General features: G+C 38.3%; 1 protein-coding gene across 7 annotated transcripts in view; it reads right to left on the reverse strand.

The window, feature by feature from the left end:
• The window catches only part of LOC306854265 (transcription elongation factor SPT5), a 42,059-nt gene that overhangs the window by 5,016 nt on the left and 11,960 nt on the right, over nt 1-25,083 (reverse strand). The window contains exons 4-31 of one of the 7 annotated variants that reach the window (XM_079392133.1): nt 21,285-21,410; nt 14,455-14,576; nt 14,191-14,347; nt 13,884-13,949; nt 12,257-12,326; nt 12,104-12,172; nt 11,894-11,959; nt 11,765-11,795; nt 11,612-11,680; nt 11,091-11,342; nt 10,838-10,927; nt 10,216-10,286; nt 10,030-10,135; nt 9,845-9,938; nt 9,601-9,737; nt 9,219-9,374; nt 8,984-9,130; nt 7,976-8,122; nt 7,768-7,893; nt 7,597-7,681; nt 7,240-7,344; nt 6,915-7,017; nt 4,859-4,986; nt 4,674-4,779; nt 4,439-4,597; nt 4,192-4,360; nt 1,136-1,339; nt 803-898 (exon numbers count right to left, since the gene is read on the reverse strand). In XM_079392133.1, the coding sequence (XP_079248259.1) occupies nt 803-898; nt 1,136-1,339; nt 4,192-4,360; nt 4,439-4,597; nt 4,674-4,779; nt 4,859-4,986; nt 6,915-7,017; nt 7,240-7,344; nt 7,597-7,681; nt 7,768-7,893; nt 7,976-8,122; nt 8,984-9,130; nt 9,219-9,374; nt 9,601-9,737; nt 9,845-9,938; nt 10,030-10,135; nt 10,216-10,286; nt 10,838-10,927; nt 11,091-11,342; nt 11,612-11,680; nt 11,765-11,795; nt 11,894-11,959; nt 12,104-12,172; nt 12,257-12,326; nt 13,884-13,949; nt 14,191-14,347; nt 14,455-14,535 (3,090 nt within the window). In that variant the 5' untranslated portion in view covers nt 14,536-14,576; nt 21,285-21,410. Of the gene's footprint in view, nt 1-802; nt 899-1,135; nt 1,340-4,191; nt 4,361-4,438; nt 4,598-4,673; nt 4,780-4,858; nt 4,987-6,914; nt 7,018-7,239; nt 7,345-7,596; nt 7,682-7,767; nt 7,894-7,975; nt 8,123-8,983; nt 9,131-9,218; nt 9,375-9,600; nt 9,738-9,844; nt 9,939-10,029; nt 10,136-10,215; nt 10,287-10,837; nt 10,928-11,090; nt 11,343-11,611; nt 11,681-11,764; nt 11,796-11,893; nt 11,960-12,103; nt 12,173-12,256; nt 12,327-12,873; nt 13,950-14,190; nt 14,348-14,454; nt 14,577-15,004; nt 15,117-21,284; nt 21,411-25,083 lie in introns of those variants that run through there. The other 6 variants (XM_079392137.1, XM_079392131.1, XM_079392136.1 and 3 more) reach the window with 6 other exon arrangements.

Genomic DNA, 25,083 nt, shown 5'->3' on the forward strand with positions numbered 1-25,083 from the left:
GCTATATAAATGTAACAAATTAATAATTAATTTAAATAATCTTTTGTTAAAATATTAGTTAATTACTAAAGGAAGAAAAAATTAATTGCCATAATATGGACTTTTGTAAATGCTGTGATACTGTGATGCTCAGATACTGTTATTTCCTATTTACATTGCTGATTTCACCATTAACTCTTCACCTGAACTGTGTATGTTTTTGTATATGGTATCATTGTAATCCTTGGCCATCAAAACATAGGGATAGACATCACATTTTCTGTGTTATCATGTTTGGTTCAGGAGATATGACACAACATACAAAACTTAAAAAGTAAAAAAGTTTTGTAAAAGGAAAGTAAAATGGTCGCCACGGCAAACACAAGGCGTTTTTGCGATGGCTCCATTTCTAAAAATGTTCAGGGCCCTAACTTGTAGTTTCATGCTTTTATGAAAAAGTAAACATATCACCTCAAATTTTGCACATATCACTTGGACTAGATGAAAATACCTGTAAATAAAAGCTGAAATGTTAATCTCTCATCTCATATTCATCTTTTGATGTCAAACCCAAATGTTTTCCGTCTACAGCAAATATAAAGGAATTGGCCTATATACACACACACATTCATATACATTATATATGTATAAAATGGAGAATCAAAATCATCACTTCAAGTAATAAAAATAAAATAAAAAAATAGTTTTTGCCAAAATTGTGAGATGAAGTTCAAAATACACACCTCAAGATTATTTAAGGCCTTGCATTAACAGACTTAAATCACAAAATCAATTACATTTGGTTACATAAGACCAGCAGTACCTTGTTGTTTTTAGTTGGCGTAATGGGTTCCAAGTGTTCACTTGAAATGCTAACGACCTTCTCCGTGTCTTGCAGGAAAACGGAGCACATCCCCCCCTATGTGAAAGAAGAATTTTTCCATGGATTAATCAGAGTGAAATTATGATGTCCTAACAATAACAAAAAACTAACAGGGTATGATTCATGATCAAATATAACAGGGATAAACTTAATCCACTGCCAAATCTAAAATAAGCCCCAGCATGTCAGCACTGCATTTGCAATATGTAAACTTTTGTAAAACTCACACCACAGATCCACAAAATCAGATAAAATCAAATGTACAACACTCACTGTGACACTCCGGATGACACCGGTCTGATTGATGACGCCTCCATCCAGGAATGTCTCTTTCACACGCACCATGATGTCTGTGGTGACCCAGTCATTGGAGGCCTGGTCGATGTTAGATCCGGGTGTGTGAGGGTTGTAGCCTCCCGGAGATGGAGCTCCAGGAGTCATTGGACTGTACCCTACTGGACTGGGACTCGGACTGGCCTGAAGATCACATGAAGCACAATTCAACTCAATACTGTTTGTATTACTACTGTAGCAAATTAGCTCAAAGTGAGATGAACAATTTATAACGGGTTGTTATCAATTATATATTCATCTTCAGGAATTAACTATAGCATTAATAGTACAATAAAATTATTTGTTCGTCCGCAGTACGGACAGTTTCAATCGTCTATTGACTCTAAGGAAAATAATTTCTGTGGTCACGAAAAATAATTTCCTTATTAATACATCGCTCATTAGCATGTAACAAAACCGGAACGTTAAAGTGAACTCGTTTCTGTGAGCTGCAGACACAGACAACCAAGTGTGAATACAGATGGATGTTTATTAAACTACACTACAGGGGAACACATTCAACACAGATGCCAACGCAAGGAAGGCATGGAGAGAGAGAGAACTAGGGGCACTTTCTATCCCCATTTCACAACTCACCACAAAGACTTCCTTCAGAAACCAAATATGGACAAACTCCCATACCTACTAGGAGAAAGTCCAGCAAGCTCAAACCTGGCCGCCAGGTATGTGAGGTCCTGTCACAACGAAAGAGCCTCCAGCGGGACAGAACTACCAACACACTCACTATATGCCTAGAGGCACTTCTATAAATTATTATTATTTATTATTTTATTTTTTTATTATTATTTTATTATTTATTTTTATTGTATAGTGTTATTAAAGCTTTGGCAATGTAAAGATTTCTTTCACCATGCCAATAAAGCTATTTGAATCTTGAGAGAGAGAGAGAGAGAGAAAGAGAGAGAGAGGAAGAGAGAGAGAGAGAGAGCGTAAGTAAGAGTCCCCTCCTTCAGCTGGTGCTGAGACTGACTGAGCTCACACACACAGAGATCAGCCAGCCTCAGGACACACACACACTCACACACATTCGGCCCACACACATTATAAACACAGAAAAAAACAAGTACATCACCCATTGGACAAACAGCATTAAAAACCAGCACAAACTGGAATGTTATTCGGCCCTAAATCGAGAATACACTGTTGCGATCTACCTGAGCGCCGTGAGTGATGTGAGACTCAGGAAAACACTGACGATGTACAGACTCAGTGAACACAGTCTGGCCGTAGAGACGGGCCGGCGCAGACAGACCTGGCTCTCTCGTGAGGACAGACTCTGCTCGCACTGCATCCTGGGAGTGACAGAGACGGAGCTGCACTTCCTCACAGAATGCACAAAATATAAAGCTATCAGAGACCAATACTACCCCAAAATTAATAAAATATTCCCCCAATTTAGCACATATAATCCAACTCAAAAACTCGGTTTCATTCTTGGCGAAGAAGCCAAATGTTGTAATATAGCTGCAAGATTTGTAGCATCTTGTCATCTCCTGAGAGACAGCCAGAGAGAAACAAACAGCCAATAAACACACACTCACTCACAGCACAAACACACACACACACATTACAGCTACACACATCTATATCATCTATACAATGTTCAGTTTTCTAAGTTCAGTTGTTACATGATGTCTGTAGTATAATCTTTTATTTATTATTATAATTCATTATTTTATTAACAGTTAGCATTGTTTTGTTTTTGCTATATCTAGCCATGTGTTTATGTAATAATGCTTTTATTTAGTTTCATTATTACTATTATTTTCTATAAGCTTTACTAAATTTTCTATGTTGTTTTAATGCTTTGGCAATACAGAATGTATGTTTTTGTCATGCCAATAAAGCTTTCTGAATTGAATTGAATTGAGAGAGGAAGAGAGAGAGAGAGAGAGCGAGAGAGAGGAAGAGAGAGAGAGAGAGCGAGAGAGAGAGCGAGAGCGAGAGAGAGAGAGAGAGAGAGAGAGAGAGAGAGAGAGAGAGAGAGAGTACAGAAAATAGAATTATAACACCACTGTAGTCTAAAAGTTACAGTGTTTTTTTACAGTTTTATTTCTTAGCCAATTAAAAGAAAGAGATAATTTGTTTTGGTCAACACGGCATATAGCTAAAGTTTTATATTCAGTTATGTTACAGGGGAGTAGCAATCATTTCAGAAATTATTATTATTACTACATTTGACATTTCTGAAATGATTGCTACTCCCCTGTAACATAACTGAATATAAAACTTTAGCTATATGCCGTGTTATCTTTATTTGGGCATCAAATATTTTGTGGCTCCGCGCAGATTTTATTCGGTGGGAAAGGGGCCAAAATGGCTCTTTTGACGATGAAGGTTGCAGACCCCTGCAATATGTGTTTGCACTGAAAAGATAAGAAGATTTGAATATATTTTCATCTTATTACTTCAGTTAGCCTATTTTTTTTTCCTTCAACATCAAAATGTAACTATTTTCCCTGTAGGTTTTTTGTTATAGTTTGATTCAAAGGTATTGAGATATGAATCGGTTTTATTATTATTATAATTAATAACAAAAGTCTTTTAAATTCACTTTTCTTTTGAGGCTAGTTATTTGTCACCTATGGTATCGATTTAGTATTGGTACAGAGGTATTACATTCTGGTATTGTACAAAACCACTTCCAAATGGTTTGCTGACCATGATATTACAGCTAACATGCCTGACCTGAACCCCATATGGAATCTATGGGATATTTTCAAGAGAAAGATGAGAAACAGTCGATCCAACAATCCAGACGAGCTGAAGGCTCAATAGTGCCTCAGCAGTGCCACAGGCTGATCGCTTCCATGCCTCACACCTACTTTACATGTAATGAATCTAGAATATATGCAAGTTTCACTTTTTTACAAAACAAATTAACTTTTTAACGATATTCTAATTTTTTGAGATGCACCTGCATAGTCAACGGCCTGCTTTTTTTTTTTTTTTTTTTATAGTGGCCAAAACTGTACCTGGTAGGCCATGGGTGACGGGGTGGGGTGGTAACTGGCGGGTGAGTGTGTGTTTTGGTATCCCACTGGGCTTGGGGCCACTTGATGGTAACTCTGTGGGCTGGGGCTGGGCTGGTAGGACCCTTGCGGAGAGGGAGCTGCATATGGCGAGTACTGGTCAGTGTTGTACCTATGATGCAAAAACATACTCTGTTAAAGATGTTCTCAAGCCAGAACAAACGCATCGAGCATCTGATTGAACCCTCACATGGCAGGAGTCCCAGGAGTCTGAGGGTTGTACTGAGGGTTGACCTGCGGGGAGGGCACTTCTGGGTAGCCAGGTGTCTGAGGGTTGGGTGTCCCGCCATAGCCTTGAGGAGACGGAGAGGGCTCGTCGTCATAGGCAAACTCGTATTCGTCATCAGGCCTGAAAACAGGTTGAAGTTGAGTTATGGGGGATCGTTTCATTGCATGTGCATCTTTGTCCTCGCTCTGCTTCGTACCGTGATGGTGTGTTTGGATTGCTGGGGTCCCAAGCGCCGCTCTGACCTGGCGTCCTGCTGCCATCATGCAGAGGAGTCTGGGAGCCATAGTGAGGAGTACGGTTTCCTGTGAGCAATGAAAGACGGGTTTAAAAAAACCCCCCAAAAAAACGCAAGTTTATAAGAATATTTTTGCCATTTCTTACCGTCATGGAGGGGTGTCTGGCTACCATACATGGGGGTACGTGAACCAGTTCCATAAATGGGTGTCTGGGAACCATACATCGGGGTTCGTAAATGGGTGGAAGTCCTTCCTTGTCTTTCTTTGCCACCACTGATTCAAAAAGACCAAAATGATTGAGGTGTTAAATAAATAAATTCAGAAGAACAAAAAGTTAAAAACAGTCAAGATATCAAACCTACACTACTATTCAAAGGTTTGGGGTTAGTAAGATTTATTTTTACATATTTTTATTCAGCAAAGATACAAGGAATTAGTCAAAAGTGACGAAACAGCATTTATTTAAAATTAATCTTTTGTAAAATCTTTAATTATCAATTTCTATTCAAAGAATCCGGCAAAATGAGACCGTTTCCACAAATATTAAGCAGCACACCTGTTTTCAACGTTGATAACAAATGCTTCTTGAGCAGCAAATCAGCATCAGTGAATTCTCAAAGATCATGTGACAGTGAAAACTAATGACTGCTGAAAATTCAGGTTTAGCCATCACAGGAAGAAATTATATTTGAAAATATTACAAAAAACTTTAATAATAACAATCCACACTATTACTGTATCACTGATCAAATAAATGCAGCCTTGGTGAACATAAGTGGCTTCTTTTAAAAACATCTAATAATAAAAAAAGAAGAAAAAAAAAACTTCCCTCTAGCAATCTCTGAAGTGTGTAATATGCAAATATGTTCCAGGACCAACTATCCCTGTGCTTTCAGAGAGCTGCTACTGTTGGGCTGTCATTATAGTAGTACATTATAGTAGTATATAGTATAGTATACTATAGCTTCACTATAGTAGAAGCTATTTGAAACTATTAAAAATCGTGTCTTGTTTCAACATCTAGATATTCCAGTCCGTATATATAAAAGGTTATGCAGACATCTAGTGGCTATACAGTTTAGTAATAGAGTTTTATTTTTATTATATTTTATTTTAACATGTACAAGTAAAAATAAATATAGTTTAGACACAACGTTAAAGAATTTACACCATATACATATTTTAAAATAAGCCTACATGTCGAAATATGTGAAATTCTGTGATCTTTCTTTATTTCCTTGACTGATCCGGGGTGTGGGGACTCATGTTAATTTCTAAATTTTCCAGCTCATTTTCCATTAGAAAACTTACAACTGCAGTCATGCACACCATGGAATTTTAAATCCCTAACAAACACTAAATTCTAGCTAACATGATGATTTCCATGCTAGTTGTACCTGCAAATGTTCAAATTGGTTGAATAGCCTTTGTAAAAGCAAGAGTCTTCATGAATAGCTTACACTGTACAACTGTTATTTCCAAAATAACTGAAATTTTCAGACATGAAAACGTTTTTCCAGCAGGAAGCATCGTAATTAATTTACTGCAGCAGCGTCTTTTACCGTGTTTGGGGAGAATAATTGTGTTTGACTGGTCTTATTTGCGCACGCACCAGCAGGTGGTTCATGCGAGTCAGCATGACTGTCAATAGAACCAGGAACTATGGTGAAGCAGCGCTACATATAGCTTTTTGTACAAAAAAACCTATTAATTTTAATTGAATTTTTTTTTAATCCTGATAGTATTCCCACTTTTTACAAAATGTAACTAATCTGAATACTTAGTTTTTTGATGTAACTGAAACGGATTACAATTACTAGATTTTTGTATCCTGATTACGTACACCGTTACATGTATTCCGTTACTCCCCCTATCGGTCATAGTTTACTGCACCAGTGAAATAAAAAACGTCAGAAGAACACAAACCCGTCTACAGTGTAATAAGGCAGAGCTGTCAAACAGTAGTTGGGAGACTAATAGCTAGGATTCTCACATAGAACTTTCCCACACAGGACCAGCCACTTTTATTTACATTTTCTGTGCGAGGAAGATTTGTGTGCAATGTGTTAAGGGAAGCTGAGCATACTGACTTTTACTGGCAGCTAGAAGTAATGTCCCAAAATTCGGAATGTCCCAAAAGATGGAATAAACAAATGTGGAAGAAGCAGAGAAAGTCTAAATGTTTGTGCACTATAACATACACAGTTGTAAGACGTTGCCGGTCCACAGAGATGGTCTGGCAAGTTGAGTGGAGCTCTACCCTAGCGGTTGATTCTGTGGCATCCTTCACCACTCCAATGTAGCCTGTGGAAATGTAGAAGGTGTTACGAAACCTGTGGCTTATAAGAATACAAGACATAAAGTGAACATCTGGTGGTCTCCAAGTATTTGGACACTGATGCTACACTTAACACTTTATAAAATGCAATTAAATTTATACTAAATCCAAGCAAAAAGCTTCTCACAAAGGTCACTCCAAATAATAATAATAATAATAATAATTCAATAAAAAATAATTAGTTTAACCTTTGTATGGTCCCTGGGATATACGAACAGTCTGCCCAATCAGATCATTGTCTCGTCGCCCACGGCCCCGACCCATGCCACCACCTCCACCCCTGTGCTGCTGGCCTGAAAGAAACACCAGAAAAGTTGTCGATCAAAATATATCATTTGATATTTTATATCACTGATATGATTAAAACGATCAAATGGCAACCAGACAGACCAAAACTTAAGTTATTAAGTTAAGATACTTGCAGCCAAACACACTAGTGTTTAAATGGATAATTAAATCCTCTTGCAGGGTTTGAACCTTTTGATAAATCCCAGATCTTCAAGCACTATGTTACAAAACCCTGTGAGTTACATGAAATCACTTACCACCTCCGCCGGGGTGCATTGGGCTGCTTATACGTGGACTCATAGGAGCAAAGCCTCCCACTGTAAAATTGGTCACGTCTCTGGGCTTTGAGAACAAAAGGGGACCGTTTTACAACAGGGAAGTTGGGAAATGTATTAGATTTATCCACAGATGTAGTAGAACAGACCTACCTTTGAGCCACCTGCCAGAACAAGGTGGCGTGCTTTACAGACAAACATGCCTCCGTTTTCAACCAGCTTCTTGCAGTGAAGAAAAGCAAAGCCTCTGAAGATGTGGCGAATTTCACCTTCACGGCCCTGACGGATCACATAAAGGAGAATATTAACTACCTCCATATTCTGTTAATGTCAAATTTTTTATCCTGTCTCTGGTAGTTACCGAATGAGGTCCATCAATGACTTTCACAATATCCTTGACATGGATGTTGTTTTGCTCAGAGTCAAGAGCGACAGCAAAGCGGTTGTCCTTCCGTCTATTTACTGCCTGGTGCCGTACGGTCAAAACTTTCCCGTGCATGTTCAGAACCTAAAAATAGTGAAAAGAATTCAGAGTAGACAAAGCCAGGGATTTTTTTTTTTAAAGAAATTAATACTTTTAGCAATCTAATCTAATCAGCAAGGATGAATTGCACACCAGTTTTCAACATTAATAACAATAATAATAATAATAATAATAATACAAAAAAATGTTTCTTGAGCACAAGAAAGATAGATTTCTGAAGGAACTGAAGTAATGGCTGCTGAAAATTCAGCTTTGCCATCACAGAAATAAATGCTAAAGTATATAAAAACAAAACAGTTCTTTTAAATTGCAACAATATTTTGCCATATTACCGTTTTACTTTATTTTTGATCAAAGAAATGCAGCCTAGTTGAGACTTGAGGCATAAGAGACTCGTTTCAGAGACATCTTTCCAACCCCAAACTTCCGACCAGTACTGTGTCAAAGTTAAGTGATCTGGATAAACTGCAAGAATGATTATAGAATGGGTAAAAAAACAAAAAAAAACCGCAATAAATTCATAAATATCTATTTTTTTAGTTTAAAAAATATATAGAAATGTTGATTTAAGTAAAAATGTATATATTTTGTTCATACTGAGACCAGTGAAATGTTTGGCAGCTCAAGTACAAACATGAACCACCAGCTCAACCCTTTGTGATACTGCAATCACGTTCCTGCTGATGATTGAAATGCAAGTCTAGGGGTTGTACTTGCATGACTACAATACAGCCACACTGGGGTTTTGTCAAAATACTCACAGAGTGAACCCAGTGGCCTTGAAGGGACAACGGTGAAAATTGTGTACTATTGTTGTGATGAAACATCCTTCAAGTATGTACAACTGAATTTAGCTTTAACTTGTCTCTTTCTCTTGAATTTTACCTGGAAGGTCTCTCTTTCCAGCCTAACAATGACACCTACAGTTTGGGGGTCTAATTGTACCAGCTCTCCCCACTCATGTTGGCCTCCTGCATCCACACCTGAGGCAGTCTCAGAGCACAGCTGCAGGTCCCGGGGCAAGACCTTCAACTGGAACACAAAGAGACAGAGAACACACAACATTAACTGCTGTATATTGTGCGTTTATATTACTACATAGTTTACTAGTGAAACCAACCTCATGCATGGTGAGATCAGAGAACAGAATGACAAAGTTCTCTTCCACACGGACTATGAGGCCTGTGTCACCTTCAAAACGTCCTGCGATAACCTTCACGTGGTCGCCCATACGGAAGTACTTCCTCAACTCATGAGCTGGAAACTCAAGAGGGTCCTAAACAAAGACAAGATAGTGAGGCAATAATCATGGTGTAAAAGGGACACATCATGGAGAACAGGATTTCAAGGATATTTGAACTCTCTCAAAGCTTTTCAATTCCATTTAGTGGCACAGAAATTATAAACTTCATTTTTTACCTAAACCTAATAACCACTGCCAAGAGACAATGATTTCCAATCTGGCACAGTATTGACGCAGCAACTCATGCTGATTTATTCACCTTGAGATCTTCATGCTTGGGCATGATAGTAATCTTGTTGCCATCCACACTCAGGATTTTACCCTGAAGGTTGATCAACTCTCCCTCACACACTTCCACATTATCTCCTGCCTGGAGATTGTGTTCACGCTCCTTACCTGTATTAATAAAATCTTTGTGATTAACTTTGCAAAAATGCATGCATGGAAGGATTGGTCAATACATTGGTACAAAAAAAAATGTTCCACAGTCTGGATGTATTAACCTGTTGTCTCTGTGACTACTTCAAGGTCAATCCCCTCTGGCTGGTCCTCAAACTTCTCCAGCTCCGACAGAGTGGGTTTGACCCCTTCTGTGATCTACACAAAAAGAGACACGGGTTGAACCAGTAAACAAATAAGGAACAATTAAACAGACACCAAGAACTAGAATGAGTGCGAGGGTTCTTACCACAGCTGACATGGCAAAGCTTTTGAACAGGAAGCCTTTGCGGCTGTATCGGTTGCCTTCAAATATCATGAAGTCACCATCATGGCTAACCTCCCCACCAAGTGACCTGTAGAGCAGAGCACATGCGGCTGACATGTTTCACTGGGTTTTGATTATGAGCGACTAAAAATGAGAGTGCTCCTTTACCTGATCTTTTCAGCATCAAAAAGCCTCTGAGCGGGCCTCTTAAACTTCTTTCTCTTCGCAAACCAGTCTTTCTGTACAACAAAAAACAAAGCCAGGGTCACATCACTAAAAGGTCACATGGCACATATACACTACCATCCAGGTTTAGGGTCAGTAATTTTTTTTAATGTTTTAAAAGCAGCCTTATATGATCACGAAAGCCACATTCATCCTATTAAATGTAAAGGCAGTAATTCTGTGAAACATTTTTTTACTTAAAATCACTGTTTTGCATTACTCCAGTCTTTAGCATCACATGATACTTTAGAAGTCACTCTAATATGCTAATTTAGTGCTCGGGTAACTTTTTTATTATTATGAATATAAATCCCTGCTTATTTTTTGTGTAAACTGTAAAACATTTTTTTCAGGATTTTTTGATGAATAGAAAGTTCAGCATTTATTAAAACAAATCTTCTGTAACATCTTAACTGCACTTTTGATCAGTTTAATTAATCCTTGCTGAATAAATGCAGCTATTACTTTATTGTAAAAAAAAAAAAAAAAAGTACTGACTCCAAACTTTTGAACAGCAGTGTAAATATATCATGAAAATATGTATGGTCATTATGATGTAACCTACCATACTCATCCTCGCTTTAATGCGATCTAAATCAATACGAGGAATCATTTTCAGTGAGATCGTATTCTGGCTCGGTTCAACATAGTCCACCTAAACAAGGCAAATAAATACATACATCAAATGTTTTCATGCCACAGATGTAGAGCTGTACGAATGACAAATTGAATAACGTAATTCAAAACACAATATCTAGCACCTTATTTAGGAGACGTTTTCTTTATGACCATATAGCCAAGTCTTCTGGTGTACCCACCTGGGCAATATCATCTTTATAGAGGCCTCTCTTAAGGCGAACCCAAGACTTGGGTTTAAGGTTAGTCACTTCCTTAACCACCTTCAGCACATCTGTCATCTCTTTAATGGGCACCATCTGCTGGTTCCAGAAGCCCATACGCAGGTTTCCAACACCCTCAATGGCAGACTTGACATGGGTCTGCTTGTACGCCTCCACATAGATATAACCTTTGACGTGCTCAGGGGCCACCACTGATTTGATTTGAAGCGGCTGTGAAGAGAAACAAAGCACAGCATAATGGTACCACACACCTGCAAGCAAACATTACTCACTGTACTTCCTGCATTGTAGTTTCTCTCTTCTCAGACTTTGAGAAACTTTACGCAAAGTGCCCAAGATAATGTTCATACAATGTGTCTTACATAAGGACTGAAATGGTTCAAGTCAAAAGAATTGGCACCATTACAGGTGTTAACCAACCATGTTGTAACAAAACAAACAGACCTTAAGTTAAGACAAAGGGACTGTGGAAATCCTACCGTGTCGGTGCACTGATAAGCAATGAATTTTCGCATCAAGGCAATGGCAGTTGCTCTCTCCTCTCCAATCTACAGAGAAACAGAAGAATTAAACCCTGCACATACAGCAGTCTCATCACAGCATCCAAAGGCCACATGTTAGGTAGTACTAACCTTACACTTAACGGTCCACAAATTAGGATCCCTGCAAGAGACAAATCTCTAAGCACAAGCCCAGTGGTCTTTTCAGAAATACTTCATTTAGTATGTTTAATCATCAAGAAATAATTTTTTTTTTCATACTTGACCCCAGGAAGCAACTGCTGCTGGGTGATGTCATCAGAAAGATCCTCAGAGCCGCCATAGAAACTGAAGTAAACAGCAGAACAAGAATATTTAGAGAAGCTAACGCAGCAAAACCAACATTCCTTTCATTTCAACACATGCACGTGCTGAATTGAGTCACGACTTCGTAAAAGTAGCATGCACTACAGGTGAACTCTGTTGACTTACTGCTCGCCACCTGAGGACTTAGCATATTTTCTCATGTAATACTCCCCCAGAGCTTCCTCACGTGAATCCCTAAAGAGAAAAAACAGGTATTTAACATGACTTCCATACTTCAGATTCAGCCATGTGAAAGTGTGTGCAGTGTAGCTGTCTCACCTCCAGAGATTCTGCAACCTCCTTGAACCGGAGTGATCCTCATCCAATACTACATGGTCAATGTTAGACACTAACAGATGAAAACAAAATAAACAATTATTTACAAAAAATTGTCAGTAGCTACGTTTACATGCAGTGTGATAATCCGTTAATAATTTGACTAATGGCTGATCGCTCAAGCTGAATGATCTGATTTATTTCGACCCAGTGGTGCAGATCTTAATCCATTAAATAGAAGAACAGTCAGCTAAACCTTTGATTTTTGTAAACAATTATTTCACATTATTTTTTATATATGATGTGCAATTAAATGTAATAAAATATTTTTCAAATATTTGAGGTCCAAGATTTAAAAAAAAAAAAGATGTCTTAAAAGAAGTCTCATGCTCACCAAGGCTGCATTCATTCAATCAAACATACAGTAAAACAACAATATTGTGAAACATTACTACAAATTACATTTTTTCTATATTTTGCTATTTATTTCTGTGATGCAAAGCAGAATTAGTAGTGTGCATTCAGAATCTGCAACCAGACGGTCTAAAAGCAGTGCATGTAAACACAGCTACTGAACACATGGTTGAATATCATGCACACCAAAAGATTTAAGCACATACCTTCGGCCTCTTCTGCTCAAATCCAGAGTTGAGGGAGGAAGGGAGGAACATGAGCCATATTACAAAGTCATGTGCAAACAGGATTTTCAGGCAAGGGCATAGACAGGACCAGGTAAACAGAAATAAATAGAGAAATTACCAATGATGGGCAGGCTTACACATGTGGTATATTCTAAAGATGGAAACTACGTGATAATGATGTCATGTCACTGTTAGCTGATGCAATACAATAAACACACTTGAATACTATCAAAACAAGGAATTGGGTTTTGTTTTTTTGTTCAAAGGAGCATTTTCAGGCAAATGACCATATTTGGTTCCTTTTCAGAACTCAGTCAGCCCCCTCTATACAGTCCCCTGTTCAATGGATGGTGCATTTTCAAATAACAGCCTTTATTAACTTTGAGTTTGACCTTACTCGACATATTTTGACAATGCAAAGAAAAAGTGTATCGCTAAAAATGTATTTGCCATCCATGCTCCTTGTTTAGAAATTTAAGCAAATTAGCCAAACAACTTTAAACATCACAAACAAATGTTAGAGGGGTGGAGATCATGGGTATGGATTTTAACGAATGAGAAATGACTTGAGAATCAGTTCTATTAGACAGAAAAAACAGAGCAGAGAAATCTGGAGTTGGTTTACCGTTAACTGAAGGAGGCATGCATAAGAAATAAAGAATTAATGAGCGCAAGAAATACATTCAAATAACTGGCATAATTTTATACAACATATTTAACATACAGTCTGTTGTTGGTATTTCAATGTAAAATGCCTCCTGTTCATAAAGTTATGGATATGACAAAGCACATAAACATACAACAAATACTGGTCACATAATATCAAAAGAAATCTTAACTCCATCTGCCAGAGCTTAAAGTAAGCACACAGGGGACATCATTACATATAATACAAACATTACATATATATTCACTTAAGCTATTTCTTTAAATGTAACAAACTAAACATTCAGAAACAATTTCAAATAATAATAATAATAATTTCTTACCTTTTTCTAAGATGTCTTCAGCACCATCCTCCCATGGATCTTCATCTTCATACTCATCATCAACATCTAGTCAAAGATAAAATAAAAATACACATTATAGCTTTTCAAATGACATCTATGAAATAGTCAAGTCAAGTCTGCTTTATTGTCAATTCTTCCACATGTACGGCACATACATACAGAGAATTGAAATTGCGTTACCCTCAGACCCTTGGTGTAAACAGTTAACATTAAACACGTTCAAATACAGATAATACGGTTTAAACATATGTACATAATAGATGTTGGTAATAAGGGATTTTCTAACCGGCTTCATCCAAGATGAAGCCACCATGCCGTGGTTTTTTCCTGGGCCGGTCATCATCCTCTTCCTCCTCTTCATCATACTCCTCCTCATCCAAATCTTCTCCCTCCTCCTCCTCAGCCTTGTCACTGCCAGCCACACTCCCCCGTTCCTCCTCATCCTTAAAGAAATGTGTTGAGTTTTTTTAATGAATTATTTCAGATAAAATATAGAATGTATTGTATTGACTATTCACTGAAACGTTAAAGGAGGAGCTGGTTGTCTCACCTCGTTCTCCTCCACCTCCTCAGCCTCGCTGCTCCTCTCGCTCTGATTATCAGAGAAATCACTGTCATCGCTGTCAGACATCTCTGTTTTCTTCTATCCGTATAATCCAGACGGCAACACTACTGAACAAACCACATCAAATACATGTAAAAGCTAAGAAAACCGTCTATGAACACAACAGTCCATGCTATTAGACTGAAACCAGCCATTTGACCAGACAGAAAATGAGACACGGCGAATGATGCTAAATTATAACGCGATTTGATTAAACAGCAAACTGTATTTCTTTACTTGCGTATGCATAAAACCACTTAACGTTACATGTTTAAAACTGCAGGTAAACAGCAACAGTCAATCTAGTTTGTTCCTGTTGTTTTAAGTGTTTAGGGTGATGTGCTTTGGCTAATGCTGCTAAATCCAGTCGACAAGGAATTAGCACACGAGCTAGCTAGCATACATCTTATTCCACAAATAACTCGTCGCTTAATTTTCACGGTCACATCTTGTTTATTACGAAAATATCACACCGTCAAATATGTCTTAAGCTTACCATTAAAGAGCGAGTTAAAAAGTCGTATTACCTTTAAACAGCTGTCTGGTTTCACTTCAACCAGGCAGCGAAGGCCAATGTTGTTTTCTTTCCTTAAACTTCCGTAAGCAATAAGCAGAGCTAGAGCTGCAGAGCGCCATCTAGTGAATTGGAGGACAAGCGTGTTGTTTCACACAAAGGTGTGTGTGGTGCAAGTGTTTAATAGTTGCTGATAAACTATCAGTATGTTTTTATTGCAGGGGTTTTCCACAGCAATGGCTATAAAAATAAACTACTCTCACGTTCAGCGCTATCTGTGATGCACTCTCTCTGACAAATTACAGGAAATAGTAATTTTGCTTATTGTGAAATCTCTTAAACTCATTGATAACAATACGAATAACAAGTTTCTTCAGGCCTATGATGGTATTTTCTTTCTGATTGAGGTTTTATTGTTTTTAACCCTTTCTGTTAGGCCCTATGTTATTGTATTTCTGTGTTTCCTCTTGTCCTTAGTTTTTTGCAATAAAAAAAAACGTACAGGAAATTCAGAAGATTTTTACTTCTCCATACAATTCACTCCCACATGAAAAAAAATATATATATTTATAGTAAATACTATATTGTTTTTGAACCATACTATAGTGAACACTTGTAATTTATAGTACATTTTGACTAATTGTGATGTTAATGTTCATTGCTATAAAATTGCAAAATCACATAAAACCTAAGAAATAGCCCACATTTGTTTAAAAAATGAAGAAAAATGAATCGGAAATAAGACAGCTCAGAAAAGTGTTGTCTTTTTATTGTACACCATTATAAATGCAATAAAATGTTTCAGCAGTTGGGGTTATGTAGATAAAACACTATTTTTGGAAGGAGCTCCAAAGTCAACATGCCACTAAACTACCTGAAGGCTGTCAAGATGTTCTGCAGTTGCTTTATGCAATTATGGGCGTTTTATCATACAGCTGAACTGCAGATCATCACACAAAGGCATTCAAGATCATATAAAACATACCTCAGATGATTGTCTGAAAGAGCAGCCTTAATAAAACAAGTCAAGACATTTGAAGATTTATAATCATCAAGGTAAAAACCCTACCAAAATCAAAGGGCGTTTGTCAATATTGTAAGCAGAGCAGTTATAGCAACTGGTTTTCATGAAGTGCATCAGATTATTTTTTTCTTAGCAGACTCTTTCCTTTCCAAAATTACAGAGCAGTGAGAGAGCATAACTTCATTTGCCAATATTGCAACAGTCATTAAATAGCCAACGTGTAACACTTATTATTGTCAATTTAATAACTGAACATTGCATGTAACAAAACTTCAATATTTGTTTAATGAACATGTCTTAACACATTTTATGGCCCAGGCTCATGACTTTCTTTCCTTTGACTAGTTAAATCTTCAGTTCAGGTATATTACACTATTATAATCAAGATGACAGTAATTATTTTGTTCAGTTGAATAAACTACAGCAATTCTCAAACCAACTACTTCTATTATTAGCTACACAGCTATACTTTACAGGAAAGTTAATGGTCAACAAAAAGTGGTCATGGGTTTAGATTTTTGTCAAAACAGGCTATTGTAGCAAATATTCCATAAAAGACATTTAAGAAAATATATATTAGCATGTACAGATGGATACATACTGTAGCTACTGTTGCTTAGTATATGCCATTCAGAAACTTCTCCAGAACTACTTCAGGAATCTGCTCCATGTTTTTAAAGGTTTTTTTTGTTTTTTGTTTTTCATAAAGTTCTCTAAATGTCTCTTATTCTTCTTAGGAGCACATCTTTTTTCAGCATTCATCCGTTGTAAAACACTTTGTAAGGTTCCCAAAAAAGTTTCTGCTTTTTCTTCTTGATAGAACTCACAGTCTGGACATGGCTTCATTTTGTCCTGCAACTTAATATGGTATTATATGAGGTTAGTGCAGTCTTGAAGATAAGGCATTCCAGAAACAACGTAACCCTGATTCACAAAATCATAAACAGCATTTATTCCTTGTCCTTTTTTTAGTTGTATAATACGTGCATGTGTGATTCTCATTAATACAGGTTAAATTTCATTTGACATCAACATGTTAACTTCAGAATCTATTGAACTGAATTGTATCTCTTGCGCCTCACGTAAGAAGCATTATTTTTAAGAGTTGCTTATGAAATTATTACAGGTACATCTAAAAAAAAAAATTCAATATCGTGAAAAAGTTAATTTTTTCTTGTAACATTCCAAAAAGTGAAACTTTCTTATATTTGCATGTAACTTTCTTATCATTGCATGTAAAGTAAAACATTTCAAACGTTTTTTTGTTTTAATTTTGATGATTAGAGCTTACAGCTGATGAAAGTCAAAAATCAGTATCTCAAAATATTAGAATATTTACATTTGAGTTTCAATTAATGACCATCACTACAGTATAAATTCTGGGTATCTCTTGTTCTTTGAAACCACAATAATGGGGAAGACTGCTGACTTGGCAATGATCCAGAAGATGAACATTGACGCCCTGAACAAAGAGGGTAAGTCACAGAGGGTAATTACTGAAAGGTTTGGCTGTTTACAGAGTGCTGTATCAATGCATATTAAATGCAAAGTTGACTGGAAGAATTTGGGTAAGAAAAGGTGCACAAGCAACAGGGATGACCGCAAGCTTGAGAATACTGTCAAGAAAAGCTGATTCAAACACTTGTGAGAGCTTCACAAGGAGTGGACTGAAGCTGGAGTCAGTGCATCAAGAGTCACCAGCTCAGACGTCTTCAGGAAAAGGGCTACAAAGCCACTTCTGAACCAGAGACAACGTCAGAAGTGTCTTACCTGGGCTGTGGAGAAAAAGAACTGGACTGTTGCTCAGTGGTCCAAAGTCCTCTTTTCAGATGAAAGTAAATTTTGCATTTCATTTGGAAATTAAGGTCCCAGAGTCTGGAGGAAGAGTGGAGAGGCACAGAATCCATGTTGCTTGAAGTCCAGTGTGAAGTTTCCACAGTCAGTGATGATTTGGGCTGCCATGTCATCTGCTGGTGTTGGTCCACTGTGTTTACTGAAGTCCACAGTCAACGCAGCCATCTACCAGGAAATTTTAGAGCACTTCATGCTTCCTTCTGCTGACAAGCTTTATGGAGATGCTGATTTCATTTTCCAGCGGGACTTAGCACCTGCCCACACTGCCAAAAGTACCAAAAGCTGGTTCAATGACATTTACATTTATGCATTTAGCAGACGCTTTTATCCAAAGCGACTTACATTGCATTCAAGTTACAGTTTTTACATTTTATCAGCTCTTGCTTTCCCTGGGAATCGAACCCATGACCTTGGCGTTGCTAGCACCATGCTCTACTTACTGTGCTTGATTGACCAGCAAACTCGCCTGACCTGAACCCCATAGAGAATCTATGGAACATTGTCAAGAGGAAGATGAGACACCAGACCAAAAATGCAGATGACCTGAAGGCTGCAATCAAAGCAACCTGGGCTTCAATTACATCTGAGCAGTGCCACAGGCTGATTGCCTCCATGCCACGCCGCATTGATGCAGTAATTCATGCAAAAGGAGGCCCAACCAAGTATTGAGTGCATAGAAATGAACATACTTTTCAGAAGCCTGACATTTCTGTTTAAAATATCCTTTTTTGATTGATTTTATGTAATATTCTGTAATATTCTAAGAAACTGAATTTTGGGTTTTCATTATCTGTAAGCCATAATCATCAAAATTTCAAGAAATAAAGGCTTTAAATATTTTGCTCTATGTGTAATGAATCTATATAATATATGGGTTTCACTTTCTGAAATGAGTGACAAAAAATATTGACCTTTTTCACGATATTCTAATTTTTTGACATGTACCTGTATGCTTTTAGCTTAGCAACATGCTAACATGAATCTGGAATTTAACTGAGAGCTTATGTGGAGTTTGTTGTTTTTGAGATACAAGGAGTTGCTTACTATTAACAAAGTACCACGTCAGTGTCATATAATATTAAAAGGTTTATTTCAATTAGTATGCTGACTTAGAAAGCAGCTGCCTGTGTAGATAGTATACATCAAGGCAGTTTACTAGGTTTTGGAACAGAGCCTCAATTTCAGTGTATTAGGTTGAAATTTGACATGGTGTTGTTTATTAAACAGGTGTACGTGTCTTATGACGATGGAACCACTTTCACTCACGTATCAGAGAAATGTGACGTGGTGAAATGCAAGCAGGGTGTTTTGATTTCACAATACTGAAGGGTTTAGTTTGCACACTATCCGGGTGTTCATTTGTCATTTCCCCTTTGAAGTTTGACTTGAGCAGTTCTTGCTTTTTTTTTTTTTTATTTGTTCACCCCGTCAAACTCAAACTACAGCCTTCTCAAGTGTTAATTCAGGGTCAAACTGTAACTGTTCTGGCAGCCTTTTGTCTGTCACACCTACGACGAGTCTATCTCCTACAATCAAGGCATTCACTTGATTTTCATCCTCCTGTGTCTCCAAGCCAGATGCAATACGAAATCTTTCTAAACGTTTTATCCATTTTTGCCAGTCATCCACTTTAAACATACATTTTTCTGGTGGAGAGACTTGAAAGTGATTCATGATGGTGGCGGTAACTTGTCTCGTCAACTCCTCCCGCTGTCGGAACGAAATGAAACTGAAACTAGATTAAATTCATCTTCGCTAACTCACATATGAGCTTATCGCTCACTTTTTATACTTCTGACACCATGTTCTGTTGTTTAGTAGGTACAACATTAACCTTTCACAGGATGGACGATGCGACAGCCAGCCATAACTTCCGACAACTTTTATTATCCTTCTCACAGTACCATAACACACTCAATATAGGTTTCACACATGCTATATGCATTATTTTGTTACTAAATAGACCCCAATACTACACCACCCACACTCCCGCAGAGTCGATCGCAAGCACACGCCCATGACCCTTATTTAATTAGCCTGACTGCTCCAATTATTGTCTGCTGATTTCCATACAAGAGGCTTGTTAAAATAAAATAAATACAACTCCAGTGATTCTTTAGGGTCTTCATGATGTCTGAAAAATACCTTGGTTAAAATTTCTCAATGGTCGTGTAAAACAACACCCTTTTGGTCAAAAACAGCTCTGTTCACAGTGAGCCGTTTTAGTGCATGTCTCTTTAAATGATAATGAGCTACTGCTCACCCCAACCCTCTCTTCCGTTTTTTGTGTATTTGGGGGCGTTACCAAAACGTTTTTATGTTATCAAAAACAAGACTAATCCACTGCATCCTCAGTAGCTCTGATGTCGGGAGAAAATGAAGACTCTTATGTTCACTTTTACATCCAACTGCAAAACACCCAAATTGCTTACAAGACACTGATGTCGCTACAGCTGCTCGAGCGCGGAGAAAATGACGTCAACGGTTGTGGGCGGGGCCATCAAAACAGCTTGATAATTGAGACTCTTTAGGTTTTTTGGGGATTAAAAAAAAAAGTGTGAATGGATTGTTATCATTCTAGGGTGGTTGTGTCTACACACTGCTAAGACACATTTATATGCAAACACTATGTAAAAGTGAATTTTGCTTCCGATGTCCCCTTTAAAACTACTTCAGACTTTCTTTTTTTGGCGACAGGCTTTCTCAAGCCAACTTCAAACTTTGTTTACAAACTTATACAAACTATCCTTGTTCTCTAGTCCATAGAAGTGTAATGTAAATAATTTCACGTCGTCCATTAGTAAAAACAAAAACACATGAGCAGTAAATACATTTAAAATGGTTGCCTAGCATACAAGCAGACCCAGAGGCTTTAAAAACAGACATTTGAAACACATATTTCAGTATGCACTGACATGCCTTCTTCAGTGGAACAAAATGTTTATTTCAGTTGTTAAACACGTGTGTAATGTACCACACATTATAATAATGTCTGGGTGCAGTCTAGTTCTAACAATAGATTTTCTGTCTATTTTATTTGTATTTTTAGTGTTTTTAATATTGTTCATATGTATGTGTGCGAGTCCTATGAAAACATGTTTTTAACATGACTTGTAAAGACAATTTTTCAATAACTGTTGAATAAATCAAAAGAATAGTATGTTAAACAAGTGTTACCTTAATGTTTCTTGAAAAGATCTTGTGATCCCTACAGTATTGCAGTGTAACAATGTTTTTTTTTTATTCATATATTTGAAATGTTTCCTTGTGGATCTGTCTGCATTCTTGCTAGCCTTGAAGTCATTACAAGCTAGCTGTTACAAATATTTCTGTAAATATACTATTATTGGATCATCCTAAATGTCTTACAGATATTGAACTCACCTCATATGTCAGTGTCTTGAGGATCCTTTGTAGGTGCCAAGACTGAGATTTGGCCACACTCTGGATTTCAACAAACAAAACATTCACTTCCAGTGCAAAGCACGCAAGTGTGGACTTGGAGCAGTTCTGCTAAAGGAGATTACAACAATTAATAGCCTGTAACAGCGATAAGGCTCAATGAATACACAGACATTACAGCAAAAATACATTGTTTATCTAGGTCAAAAAATAAACTGCATATATATATATATATAACAGTATATACAGTGGTGTGAAAAAGCTTTTGCTCCCCTCCTGTTTATTATAGTTTTTATTTTTTTGCTTATTTTTCACATTTGAATGATTCAGATCATCAAACAAATTTTAATATTACACAAAGATAACCCGAGTAAATACAAAATGCAGTTTTTAAATAATGATTTCATTTATTAAGGGAAAAAAGCTGTCCAAACCTGCCTGGCACTACGTGAAAAAGTAACTAAAATCTAATCTAATAACTGGTTGTGCCACCCTTTGCAGCAACAACTGCAATCAAGCGTTTGCGATAACTGGCCATGAGTCTTTCACATCTCTGTGGAGGAATTTTGGCCCTCTCTTCTTTGCAGAATTGTTTTAATTCAGCCACAGGTTTGAGCATGAAAGGACTGTTTAAGGTCATGCCACAGCATCTCAATTGGATTTAAGCCCAGACTTTGACTAGGCCACGCCAAAGCCTTCATTTTGGTTTTTTTGAGCCATTCAGAGGTGGACTTGCTGGTGTGTTTGGAATCATTGTCCTGCTGCATAACCCAAGTGCACTTGAGCTTGAGGTCACAAACTGATAGCCGGACATTCTCCTTCAGGATTTTCTGATAGAGTGCAAAATTCATGGTTCCATCAATTATGGCAAGTCATCCAGGTCCTGAAGCTACAAAGCAGCCCCAGACCACCACCATGTTTGACTGTTGGTATGATGATCTTTTTATGAAATCCTGTGTTGGTTTTATGTCAGATGTAACGAGATATGCACCTTCCAAAAAGTTAAACTTTTATCTCATCAGCCCACAGAATATTTTATTTAAAAAAATAACCCAGCGTTGGTTCAAATTGGTTCCCGCGGCGAAGGTTCAAATTTTAACAGACGACAAGTGACTGGCAGTCAGACAACAGAAGAAGCTGCGGCTGCTGTCAGTATGAGGTAACGTTAAGTAATATCGGTTTTTGATATATAACTCTTATAACATATAAAGAATCGTTAAACGCACTCTAAAATTTAATGGTTTTTTTTTTTTTTTTTTTACTAAGTTGTAGTTCCTTTTAGCCAGTGTATTGTTCTCCGGAGAATGAGCTAAATATTAAATAACGAGCTTAACAGCTGTCCCAGTTAGGTAAGTAATTTAAACAATTTCGCTAGACTTTCTGTTATTTTTTTGAGATGTATTACAGTTACCCAATGTTAATAATGTGTAACACGTTAGTAGAATGTATAACGTTAAGCCTGTATTAGGCCTACTACTAAGTATACTATACACTTAACTTAATGTTACTGAAATCACTATCTACCATTATGCCAGGTTTAAATTATTTTACAGTTAATGGAGGGTTGCAGACCTGTTTTGACTACAGTTTGTTTGGTCGCACTAGTGATTATCACATTGATATTATGGGAAAAGCAAATGCAGTGGTGTTCGTTAGAACCGTGCCGCACGGACCATTTAACTTTTCGGTACATAACGCTCAGACCAGCTTAGTCCAGAGAGAAGCGCTCAAATTCAGTGAATTCTCTGTTAGAAAAGTCTAAAAATAATCCAATTCTCCCATAAGAAAGACGTGATTGAGAAACGAAGCTTCGAATCAATTGCTTCTCAAAATGATTCACTGCTTACAAGCGTTCGTGACACAACAGGGACGCCTGCCGGTCAAAACAGGACCAGTGTCAAGTGTTTGGAAAGCTACCAGCACTAATAACATTAAAAGTGTTTTTATGGTTTATTCATATGATATTGAATATTGTTATGCATCTAATAGAACAGCATCTAATTACAGCCATTTCTCATATGAAGCTATGACAGATTTGCATGTTTTTGTTCAATGTGTTGTACTAAATGTATTTATACTTATGTTTTAGACAATGGATTCTTCCGTGAAGGAAAAACTGCAACAGTAGAATCTCCTCGGACGTCTGCTGCAGCTGATGGTGGGCTGCGTCCCAGACTCTCTCGCTCTCCCGGAACCAGTAATCTACTGCGGGGACATCAGCTGGTTCCCCCGACCAGGGGAATAGAGGAGGCCGTAATATCGGGAGACTCGATTGAAGAGGAGTTCTGCTGTCTGGAGTGCGGTGGGAAGACCTTTGAGGGGAATCGACAGAACTTTGAAAAACGATCAATGATGACAAGGATGCAAGTATTACCATCAGAAGCGGGTAGATCCTTTATGAAATCTACTCCCAGGTGTGATCACGGACAGTTAGGTGTGGGTAATGGAAGGAGTTTACCGGCTGGGAGTTGACGGGGACTCTTTGATATGGCAGAGTCAGGTTCAGCCCTGCACGAACCTTCTCATGTCCCTGGTCATATTGGGCAACCAGAAGCGATCTTTTAACAATGAGAGAGTGTTGTTGACCCCTGGGTGGCCAGTGCCCTAAGAAGTGTGCGTGGAGTGAATGAGGGGTGTACGTTGTGTCCGTGGTATGTACTGATGGTCTGGTGGGCAGCCCGGCGGAGTGGCAGGAGGAGTTGGGGAGGCGACTGGTGGAGACGTCCACTGGATCGGGCTGGAGATGAGCTCTGCGGGAATCTTCTCTGTCTGTTCCGGTGATTCTTCGGGTGCATGAATACGGGAAAGGGCATCAGCTTTGACGTTTCGTGGGCCTGCGCGATAGGAAATCTTGAAATGGAGTCGGGTGAAGAATAATGTCCATCGGGCCTGACGGGGATTGAGTCGTTTAGCATCCCGAAGATATTGTAAGTTCTTATGGTCGGTTAGTACTAGAAAGAGATGTGCTGCACCCTCCAACCAGTGCCTCCACTCCTCTAAGGATAATTTAATGGCCAGGAGTTCACGATTGCCAATGTCGTAGTTTCTCTCCGCCGGGCTGAGTTTCCAGGAGAAGGCGGCGCATGGATGGAGTTTCGGAGGAGTCCCCTGCTGCTGAGAAAGCACCGCTCCTACTCCCGTGGTTGAGGCGTTAACTTCCACAACGAAAGGGAGTTCCGGGTTGGGATGGACAAGGAGCGGTGCGCTGGTGAAAGCCTTCTTGAGAGTATGGAAATCTTCTGTGGCAGTGGGGTTTCAGGACAGAGACTTGGCCTTTCCTTTGAGGAGGTCGGTGAGTGGACTGGTGATGGTACTGTAGTTCATAATGAAGCGGCGATAGAAATTGGAGAAACCAAGGAAGCGTTGTAATTCTTTAATTGTGCTGAGGATGGGCCAGGATGTGATGGCTTCCACCTTCTCCTCGTCCATGCGAACTGAGTGTTGGTGGAAAAGACATTTTTCAGCTTTGAGGTACAACTGGAACTTCCTCAACTGCTGGAGGACCTCCGCAACGTGGTGGTGATGGTTCGGCCAGGCTCCGGGAGTAGATTAGGATGTCGTCAATATACACGATGACGAAGCGATGGAGAAACTCCTGGAGCACCTCATGCATGAAGTCTTGGAAGATCGATGGAGTGTTAACTAGTCCATACGACATTACCCTGTACTCATAGTGGCCAGTAGGGGTCACGAAGTCAGTCTTCCATTCGTCTCCCTGACGAATGCGAATGAGGTTGTACGCGCTGCGGAGGTCCAACTTGGTGAAGATGGTGGCACCGCG

This window comes from Barbus barbus, assembly GCF_936440315.1.
Source record: "Barbus barbus genome assembly, chromosome: 34".
Taxonomy (NCBI): domain Eukaryota; kingdom Metazoa; phylum Chordata; class Actinopteri; order Cypriniformes; family Cyprinidae; genus Barbus; species Barbus barbus.